The sequence below is a fragment of the Gopherus flavomarginatus genome, chromosome 6, assembly GCF_025201925.1.
Source record: "Gopherus flavomarginatus isolate rGopFla2 chromosome 6, rGopFla2.mat.asm, whole genome shotgun sequence".
Lineage (NCBI taxonomy): Eukaryota > Metazoa > Chordata > Testudines > Testudinidae > Gopherus > Gopherus flavomarginatus.
In genome coordinates, this window is record NC_066622.1 from 119930587 (window position 1) to 119942017 (window position 11431).

The 11431-nt window shown below is 40.6% G+C and overlaps 1 protein-coding gene across 1 annotated transcript in view; it reads left to right on the forward strand.

Moving 5' to 3' along the window:
• CPXM2 (carboxypeptidase X, M14 family member 2) overlaps positions 1-3849 on the forward strand; it is a 121866-nt gene extending 118017 nt beyond the window's left edge. Inside the window, exon 14 of the mRNA XM_050959402.1 lies at positions 909-3849. Within this exon, the coding sequence (XP_050815359.1) occupies positions 909-1162 (254 nt within the window). The 3' untranslated portion in view covers positions 1163-3849. The remainder of the gene's footprint in view (positions 1-908) is intronic.
• Positions 3850-11431: the final 7582 nt, after the last annotated feature.

Consider the following 11431-nt stretch of genomic DNA (forward strand, 5'->3'; position numbering starts at 1 on the left):
TTGGGAAACAGGTTATTTTAAACCCTTCTCTCAGCTCTGTGTATCTCTCACCTGTCCAGAGAATTCTGTTTGGGAAATCAGTACTGTTTTTTCTTTACAATTATAGAAAATTAGGATGGGAAATGAAAACTAATGGATTTTTCTTGGTGGTATTTTGTTTTCATTGGCAGCTTCATTTATATTTCCAAGGTGAGGGCTACATAGTCACACACGGGAGCAGCCAGGCCCATGTTACTTTTCCAAATTGTGACTTAACTCAGAACAAGCACACCTAATTTTTTTTTTCCATTTAAAGGTCATTAAAAAGGCTCCAAAGAAGGAATGGTGTTTTGCTTAAAACATACTGTTATTGAAGCAGGGCATTGTTAAGCAAATGCTACATATGCCATGGGCCAGATTCCTGGAGCCTGTTCTATTGCTTTGTGTTGCTCTGGTGACACAAGATAACTAGCAGACCAGGCCACCTGCTTGGTGTAGGGGAATCCTTGGGTGAAACAGCACCAGTGTAGCTAGCCCTGTACAGCTCCTCTCATGGCCCCCAGTGTTGGGATGTGGCTGGGGAACAGGACATGACTAGAGCTCCACTAAACTCCAGCAATTCTTGAGTGTGCGTGAGCTCCCAAGGCTGTTTCAGCTTGTGCCAGGAGCCAAATTGCTAATCAGGTGATTCCCAAAATTGGTGGGAAAGAAGGTTGTAAAGAAGGAATACAGCCACCTTTGGTGCCCCACTTCTTTCTGAGTCTGGTACCAACCACAACCAAGGGGAGGTTAACTGGACATGAGGCTCAAGTCCTATATGTATAACTTCAGGCCACACTCCTAACATACACCTTTATAGTAGATAAGCGTTGACAATTCTGTCAAAAGAGCAATGGTCTGAAAATCTTCTTTTCTGATTTCTTTAACAGCGAGTGATGGGGATTACTGGCGTCTCCTGAACCCAGGAGAATATGTGGTCACTGCAAAAGCGGAGGGCTATACCTCTTCCACCAAGAACTGTGCAGTAGGTTATGACATGGGAGCCACTCAGTGTGACTTCACAATCAGCAAAACCAACCTCGCACGAATCAAAGAAATCATGGAGAAATTTGGAAAGCAGCCCATTAGTCTGTCAATCCGACGGCGCAGGCAGAGGGCTAGGCAGAGGCTCCAGCGAAGATAGACTACTTGCTCCATTGTAACATATGGCGTTTACAAGCTCTGCTAAAATCAAAACCAGTTATAGTAGTAAAAGATACATAGCCAATATTAATATGTTTTGTCTAATCAAGGAGTTCTAATTAGTATATTTGTATTGAAGAATCTCTTGAGCTTCCAGAACCTTTTCTCCTCTGAGGTTTTAGGGCTACAGTTTTTGTTCCCTGCACACAATCCAGCTAAATGGGCGTTGGGTGGGGGGCCTATGCAGGGTGATGGAATGGAATCCTCCCCTCTGCTGTGCCAACATCACAGTGCCACTGTTTTTCAGGTGTTGCTATGCTGTGGGCACCGAATTTGCGCCTTACTGACTAAAGTATCAAAACTGCACAGGAAGGTAGGATGGATTTCCAAGAATAATGCACATCAGCTTGTGGGGAGAATAAACTAGAGAAATACAGGACAGCTCCTCAGCTGGTGTAAAGCAGCTGCCAAGTTGCTATGTTGATTTACACTAGAGGAGAGCCTGGCCCTACATTTTTAGTTTCCTGTCGAAATTCTAAGAAGAAACATAACATCCCTCGTGTACTTGGTAGCAAGAATGCAAGTACAATTCTGCTAAAACCATGATTATTGCTGTTAGAGCTTTGCCTTACTCAATACAGTCTTATGATTCCTGGAAAAGATGATCACCAACGTATCATTCAGAACTGAAGGAAATAAACTTCAGATAGAAAAATCTTTGGTGAAAATACATGTCTGCTATATTTAATTTATTTCTTCTTGTCAACAACTAAACTTGTACATGAAGAAAAGACAGACAAATGGTTGCAGAATCAATAATATACACTAAAAGCAATCATCAACCCTTGCATAATAACTAGTTTTAGTCCATCCTATGGAAGCTGTTCCAGACTTACTTGTTCTGTAAATATCATTAAACAACAATGCTGCCACAGCTGGGTCCCAAGGAAATAGCAGGACTCATTAAATTCTGTATTATTGAGATGGTTTCATTATTTATTAAGAGCATGAGTCTCTCTCTTTTATATTACTGAAGTATCCAGGGTCAAGGCTTCTTAAATTCCACTCCAAGGTGCATTTAAATTGGGTGGTAAAGTCCCTGGATATTTCAGTTTTCTGGTGCAAATCTTGGTGCACTGTCATTTAAATTTAAAAAAGCAGAGGCTTTCAATAAATTGAACATGAGGTTACACTAGATGATCACAATGGTCCCTTCTGGCCTTACAATCTATGAACACGTAAAATGAATAATTTAGCCCCCATGTTATTTATTTTGATGTTAAATTTTATTTATTTCACCCTCTCCTCATCCCTTTAGTGTTCAATATGCCACAAATTTTTGTAGTGCCAATACCTAATTGCATCAGCAAAGTTGCCAAGGAAGACTTGGAGATTTTTGCAGCTGAGTAGGAGATTTGTGTGCCTGGAGAGGGATGGGGAGGAATTTGGTCAGCAGTGCAATAATTAGTAATGTTGATATTTAAACAGACATGTAGGTTTCAAAATCAGCACCCCTAGTTAAAATAAATGGGTCAGTTCATGCCACACCTACTTAGTGTTTCAGGTTATTGGCAGACTCAAAGCAACATTGAATGGGCTTATGCTGGGTTCACCTTTAGAAGGTTATCTTCAAAACCATAAAGTTTAGAAAGGTACATCTTTAGTAGTAAAAGCCTAATTTCGGAGCACAATTCTGCTGCAAGGGGTGGATTCCATGGCAAATTCTGAGACCATGGAATTTCAGAATGTATGTGGTTTGGGGACTGTGGCATCTATAGTTTCCACTTTTTCTTCCCCGGTACTTACTCCTGGTATTGACTTTTGATGCTGGATCTTCAATCAAAACATTTCTTACAGGAGGCTTCCTATGTTACAAGATCAGGAGAGCAGAAGGGAGTAGTACAGTACATGAAGATGCACTTACTTCTCTCAAAATACCCTCCTAACAGCCTCAGAGGTGAGGAGGTTTTGTCTGGGCCAGCAGGGGAAAGAAACACTTGGCCCTTTTAAGGATTACACCCTCCCACCTCTCTCTTCCCCATGGACTAGAGGAGAGAAGCTAGGTGGCTGATTATTGGACAGAAAGTTGCAGCATAACCTTATTGGCTACCAAAGAGTGCATTCTGCACTGGGAAGAAACCTCCCTCTCCCTTCCCCTTGAGATTAGAACGGGACTGGATTTTGGGGCCTTGCTGTGGGCATTCTGCTAGTTACTTTTTGGAGCTTGGTAGGAATTTGTCCTTCACTGCCAGATTGGCCTGTGGCCAGTGTGGGGGTTTTTCAGCTTCCACTCAGCAGCCCAGGGACACAGTGGGTAGGTTAAGTTGTAAAATTCATTTTGTCAGGTGCCTAGTGCACATACTTGTTCAATATGGGGTCTGGTTCCCTGGTAAACCAGAATTGGAGGTAGATTAGAAGAAGACATCGCCTAAAAAAGCTGGAGAATGGAGATGGAACTCTTAATGTCTTGTACAATGAGAAGACAACCCCTGTCCCCGCTCCCTTAACTCTCAGGTGAGGGGAGGCTGATGGGGTTCCAGCAACAGTGCTGGGAACAGCTTAAGAGTAGGGGGGCTGTTAGCAGCCCTCCCCCAGGAGATAGAAATTATGGAAGGAGGGGTAACTTGCACTGGGTGGGTTATTTCTGGATAATTCACAGATGTGTTTCTTAATAAAGCTGCAGCCTATTTAAACCATGTTCCTGGTGTCCTGTCTTCCTGTGCCACCCAGAACAAATATACATCTGCAGATGTGTATGTGCACAAGTACAGGAGCACGAGTCACCAAAACCTGAAGTTGGAAAGTATAAGGCAGGACTTGTTACTCTGATGCCTATGGAGATAACTAATAGTGCCTCTCTGTAACAGAAAGCCCATTGTGCTCCTGCCTATCCATCCCCTTGGCCCTGCTCCTCACAGACATTCCACACTGGTGCAACTCCCATGCTCTTTGTATCCATTCTCACCACCAGTTGCCTACTGGATACAGGCTATTTACCATGGCTTGGCCTAACACAGGCCTGGTCAGCAAAAGAGTAGCAGGCTCCTACCTCTCCCTCAAAGTATTTCTTCTGCAATTAGTGAACCCCTGTCAATATGATAATCTACATTACCAAAGGGAAGCAAAACTTATCACAGACATTCATGTCTGAGAATCAATACGCATCACCGCCCTATTTATTGAAAGCCAGACTGTGCTTCCTTTTGTTCAAATTAAGCAGTACTTCACTCCATGAGAAGTCATGTCTCTTTCATTGAAAAATTTGTACTTAGTATGTGTATAGAAGGTGGCAAAATCTAAATAGTAGTTATTAATACAGATACTTAGGAGCAGAATGTGCAGCCCTTTCTCAGTTATCTGTGAAATCCAGAATGCTTTCCAAAGGCGGGTAAACATTATTTCCATTTGACAGATGTAGAATCCTAGACACAGAGTGATTTGCCTACAGTTCATACAATGTGCCAATGGTAGAGCTGGGTAAAGAAGCCAGGTCTCCTGATCCACATCTGGGTACACCATCTGGTGGAGCTTTCCTTCTCCTAAAGGCTAGATATCCCTTCTCATATTCAGTAGTAGCACCTTACTCTGCAATTATTCCATTTGTGTCCATGGGACTATTTGCAGAGTAAGGCACTTGACGATGCAAGTAAGGGCAGTGAAGTCCACCCCAGAGCTGCTAAATAGTTATTCCATACTGATGTATTTTCTGCCTCTGGTACAACTAAAAGAGGTCCATATCCTTTAAATGGAGGTTTTCTTCCCTTGCAAGTGTGGAACCGCAATCCAATATTAAAGAGATTTCTATTTGGTCAGTCTTTTAGGTAAAATCTGTCTGTTGCTCAGATTGTTAAAGATCTCATTAACATTAGATGCCAAGAGTAGTGATTTCTACACTCTTGTACTAGCTTTCATTAGTGCTTGTATGTACTAGCAGAATGCAGAATTCTGACTAATGAAAGTGACTTTATGCCATTTTATTCCGGCTGTTGCTTAATAGCTGTCAAGCCTGCCAGTATGCACTCTGGGCTCATCAGTGAAAATTTCTTCTTTGAAGATTGCTCCACCTCTGGGCTGGAAAGTATGGTGTTCATTTACTTGGTGCAGTAATGGGCATTTACCTTGACAGCACAGTCATAACAGTCCTTCTGTCCAGGAGGAACCAATTATCTATTTTTCAAGATGTTTGTGTTGTTCAGTGGAGTACACCCTGTAAGGCAGAAAATCCCCTAGCGTGCACATGGAAGTTTAAAGCTCCCAGGGTAAAGTCCTGACCCCATTAATGGCCAAAGGAGTTTTGCCATTGAATTCAGAGGCTCTAGGATTTCAGCTCAGGACTGTAACTACTTCTGCATGCTATACAATAATACTGAACTAGGGTATCAACCCTGTATTTCTGTAGTGACTAGGAGATATTATTGTTCAATTTCAGAGATACATTTTGAAGTAGCAGGTGTTACTCTCAGAAGTAGAGATAGGCCCTCGCCACAAGCTATGTTGATAAAACCAGATATCATCATGTTTTCTATTTAGTCTACATCCTTATAACAGATACTCTTTCTCCTTGGACATAGCATTCCTTGGGTTGCTAGAGTAGAATGCAGTCTGCACTGCATTAAAATGGACACAACCCTACAGGTTTTTTTTCCGTTGGTAGAAATAAAACTCCATGGTATGTATAACTCCATTTTATTATGTATCCTTTTCAACATTTACACAAATAAGGACTTTGCTCAAGTTCTACTTGACATTTAAAAAAAAAAGTCCATTCCAAATAACACATTCAGCTGCCTAACTGAAGCAAAAGATTAAAACAGAAACACCAGCCTTCAGCCGTCTCCTCTTTCTCCAAATCCTGGCAGGTATAAAATAGAAATGTGCTGTCTTTTCCTTGGATTTCCATGTACTAACGGAAGTTACAAAAGCACTCACATCCATTCTTAGTCTTCTGCAGCGATGCATGTCTCACCTCTGCAGCGCCTCCTGCTGGTCCTCCAGGGAATTAGCCCTTCCAGCCTCCAGAGCACCCTCTGCAGGCTGGTGTCCCTCCCAGTATCCAGTGCCCTATTATCTTTGGAGTGCTGCCCCCTGGCAATGCCCCCACAGTCTCAGGGTCTCCACATCCAGGGGAACCTCCAACTCTCTATCCCCACCTTACCTCAGTAATGGGCTACTGCCAATCACCATCTAGCCCCTACTCACTGGGGAAGACTGCAATGTAAAAGCCACTCAGGTTTTTGGATCTGCTGCCTCTGCCTACCCATGAGCTGCCCTCTGCAACCCCTGGTACCCATTGGCCTTCTGCTAGACCACAGCCTGGGGCTTTCCAGGCTGGAGCCTCCCCAACTCCTCTGCCTTTCCCCAGCCCTGCTCCACTCAGGTCCCTGCAGTAGGTAGGTCAGTCCATCTCCCTCTACAACTAGAGAGAAACTGCTGTGCTCCTGGCTCAAAACCTTTTCGTAGGGGCCGGCTGTGGTCTGTGTGGGGCGTGGCTCCCAGCTGTGCCTACTTTCCCAATCAGCCTGAGAGCTGCTTGCCCCAGCCACAGCCCTCTGCTGGGCTGTTCTAAGCCCCTCAGGACAGGAGCAGGTGACCACCTAGCTACATCTCCTTACATATCGGAATCATTGTCACCCTAAGTGTATGTGCATATTTGTTTTATTTTACCTAATTCAATCCAAGTTAGTAACAATTCACATTTCTAAGTGCGTTACTGTAATGATCCTTGTTATATAAAATTGTACAGACAGATGTCAACTTATGTGAAGCAGCTTGGCGCATCTGAAGCTGAAAGGCCTGCATCTTTTTACACCAGTTGAGGAACTGGCCCTTCTATTTGAATCTTTAAAGAAGCAGAGTTGCTCATCCTTAGTCTGGTATCAGTCAGTTGGCAGCAGAAGGGTGAGATATCAATATTTTAATATCTAATCTATTAGAAGGTTGGGCAGTGGGTGTATAAATCAATTTTAAAGTGAAGCCAAGGAATATAAATTATGTGCTCATTTATACTAATGGATTTCTCCATCTCTAAATAAAGTCAGTTCAAAGACTCCTATCGGTTTAAATGGGTGTTGCCTCAGATCCTAGTAAAATATCGTGTTTTATAGTTCTTACGCCTCAGCAAATTAAGTTAAAGATGCCGTGGAATCTTTATCCTAGGATCTTCCCAGTTTTGTGTGTTTAAGTTACAGCCATATCCATATTCTAATGTACTTTCTCTATGCAATTTCCTTTTAAAAGGCCATTTAACTTGAAATGACATTGTTTTATTTCACTTTGACATTGTAACATGGTTTCTGAGTGGTGAAATTGTGCCTGAAGGCAGTGAAGCCATCACATTTAATGAATTTGTTTGACTGTGCAGATGAGACTCAGAAACTCTAAATCAATTCGCCCATGCTGTTCATATACTTTCTATCAACTGGACACTGATAGGAGCTTTTCTCCTTCTTCCATAAAGTCTAGAGAGACTCAGTATTGACTTGAGTATTGTTTGGCATCATATTTCCACCCAATACAATTGAAAATGGCCATATTTTTCACTACTTAGTCTTTTAATGTACAGCATTTATCCTTGTTACTTTTATCCTTCTAATTTATACTTCACAGCATTGTGACAAGTTTCAGAGTAGCAGCCGTGTTAGTCTCTATCTGTAAAAAGAACAGGAGAACTTGTGGCACCTTAGAGACTAACAAATGTATTATATGTCTGTGTATATATATACTCTTCTTATATGTTCCATTCTATGCATCAGATGAAGTGGGCTGTAGCCCACGAAAGCTTATGCTCAAATAAATTTGTTAGTCTCTAAGGTGCCACAAGTACTCTTGTTCTTTTTTCCTAAGCATTGAAGCACTGCATAAAGCCTCATGCAGAATGATGATGAAAATTAAACAGGGGGAAAAAATCAATGTTATTTTAAGCTACTGTAAACGTTTTGGGGGTAAAATTATCAAAAGTATCTGATACAGGAGCCTGAGTCCCATTTTCAAAAGGGACTCAGGCACTTAGGAGCCTAAGTCCTATTGCCTTTCAATGAGACTTTGGAACCTAAGGGCCAGATTTTTCAAGATGTTTAGGCACCAAAAGATGCAGATAGGCACCTAATGAGCTTTTCAAAAATCCTAGGCACCTAACTCCCACTGAGAGCCAATGCAAAATGGCCATATGTGGGATATAAACCGATCATTAACAAAGATCTTGTTCTTAAAAACTGCCCCTTGCTCTGAAAATTCCATTTCCTTTTCAAATTTGTATTTTGTTTTCCCAAGTACTAATGCTGTTGTTCAGAGAAAGCAGTTGGGTGACATTTACCTCTTTTTTAATATGCTGTAATGTCAGGCACTGGATATTTTAATAAGTTATTATTTTTTAATCTCAGTGGCTTTACAGCAGCTGTTTTGTAAAGCTCAATGTGCCAATTATGTCAACATCAAATTCATTCTTATCAACTCAGAATTATCCTAATATCAACAGAATGCAGTATTTTCAGTGTTCAGTGCAAACCATCATTTAAGGATCTAACAAAAGTGAGTCAGCCTTATTGCTAGTGAGTATGAATATAAAAATGGAATTAAATTTTCATACCCTAGATGTGACAGTATTTCAATAGCTCAGTTAATGAGGATCAATGACAGTCATAATCTCACTTGAATAGACCATAGTGTTTTAAATTCAAGATTTATTCCTTACCTCAGGAGATCTGGATCAGATCACATAGATTTAGTTTTTATTACATATCATGTGTTTAAATAATTACATTCTTGTTTAGCATGAAGGGTGAGACCTTTAACTCACTGGAGAATGAAACTAACATTTTGTTCATCCTCCAGTGACCTGATCCACCTCTCGGTGAAGTCAATAAAAGTTGTTCTACTGATTACAATGAAAGTTGGATCAGGCCGCAAAAGCATTTTGTGCAGTGCAAGCAAAACTTGTAAATTGAAGATTCTTCCAGTATGATCAACTGGATGGAAAAACTTGAATATTATTCTTGTGGAAACTACTTTTAAGAACCCACCCATTTTTATCTGAAGCTGCTAAACATTGAGAAAGGATCGTCAGCAATGCTAAATTCTGCCATATCTGTGTGGTAACTATTCGAAGCTCTTGGTTCTTCCAAAACTGAGTTGAAAATTACACAAGACTTTCTGAAAGAGTTTCTGCCTTTCCTCTTTCCTTTCAAGCTAAAACCAGGATGTGCAGATGTACTAAAAAATGGAATGAATAAATAAATAAATAAAAGGTCAGAGAGCTGGAGAAGTCAGTCAAGTTTTTTGGGGGAACCCGAGAAAGGTTTTTTTGTTTGTGTTTCTATGACCAGTTTGCTTATTATTTTATTAAAATTACTTTGTCCATCCCTGGCATTTGCTATAAGAGATTCTTCCTCTCCCCTCAGCTGCTCTGTGCAGATGGGCATAAGCCAAACAGAAGTGATGTTGTATGTTCCAGCAGTGTGGGGGTGAGGAAAGGGAAAGAGAGAAAGGACATTCAAAAGATAACCAATAGTTGTTGAATGGAACCCACCACTAATATTTAGCAGGAGACAGAGTTGCAGTTAAAGATGCAGGGTCAGACTGGCTGATCAGCATGATCCCTTAAAAATAAGAATCTATGTTTAACAGGCTTGAGGAAAACAGGATGCTAATGTTAGGTATAATTTTTCTTTCCCCTTTTCTGTACCTCATCTTACCGCTCTACTGTGGAACAGACCACAGCTTAGACTTTTCAGGTTTGTGAAATATTGTCTGTACATATTAATTTGAGTTAAACTTCTGATAGAAGAGTGACATAATCTCTGAAGCAAACATTTACTTAATGTATCCACTTGTACATATAACAGGTTACTTATAATATGTGAATATTGTCAATCAAAATCTTGTTTACAGACTTGACTTCTGAGGAAGGCAGGGGTCTTTAGATTTTAGTACTTTTTAAAATCACAAGTTCAAATGCAAAATATGTGTGCTCACATAAGTACATCCCCGTAGGGCTCTTCTTTGGCCAGATTTACCCTCACTGTCAGTGGAATGGTGTGCAGACCCTCTTTACGGCACCTTAAAGTTGGGAGACAAGTGATGATCCCACAGTTTTCTTCAATGTCCTCCTGAGATTGTGCAACAACAGTGCAATTTTCACAGCCTACAGCAAATTCTAGTCCTCTTCTCCTGTGAGGTGAAGGATCCTACTTTTAAATCCAACAAAACCAGCCAAGTCTCTGGAACATGGTCTCTACAGCAGATCCTTCTCATCCTCATGTTGCTCCACTGCTGAATCCTGCAATCTGGCTCCCATCCCTCCTATTGAGTTCCCACTGTTTCCATGCTCAGACAGCAACTCTGGGTGTTTGCTCCATTTCTCCAGATAATTTGGTAGTAGTGGTTTTTAGAACAATTTTGGTAAAAGTCCTGAAAATTAGCTCAATGAACTGGCAAATTCCATGAACTTTATCAAATTTGTCTTTCTAATGGAGAGACCACCATTTCAATGGGCATTATGTGGATTTTACCAGGAATATCTGCATTAGCAGTTCCCATGTCACACAAAATTTCAAGTGAGATCTATCATGAGTTGCATTAACCATGAGCTGTTAACTCTTGATATAAAAAATATTCCATTGTGTAAAAAGAATTATGTTAAGATAACACTTGATGGTTTTACTATAAATCTCATTCTCTGCTGTAGATAGACTTCAGATATATTTGACTAATGTAAGTCTCAAAATTCTCAAGTTAATTTTTCAATCTGATTTTCCCACTTACACGGCTAATTCAAATCCACAGCCACATCTCATAAAGTAGCCACACTGGTGGCTAGAGAAATTTCATCATTTCAAGTTTGGCATCCAAAAATTGAGGGATAGGGAGTCAGTGGCCACTTTTGATCATTTGCCTATAGTTGTACAACCCACCTAGCTCTTAGTCTAATAGCAAATCTTTTTTGCTTTATTGTTGTGAAATTCTGAACTACTTTGCTCAACTGATAAATAGCCTTGAGAAGTTATTTTAGGCTCCAGGCTTGACTTTGAAATTTTGCAGTACAAAATTCTGGTTAATATTTTGTGCCCTCTAAATGTGTCCACAAGTGGTTTAATGAGTGCGAGTTACTTTACATTTCAACCTCAATAACCCCAGCACTATCAGCTTTAAATGAAGTACCGAACACACGCAGTTTAGAGCAAACCCAGCATAATAAAGTCAGTTTCTAGGTAATGAAAAGCTTTCTTACAAATTAAATGATTAATTCCTATTTTGTCTTCAAGAACAATCTATC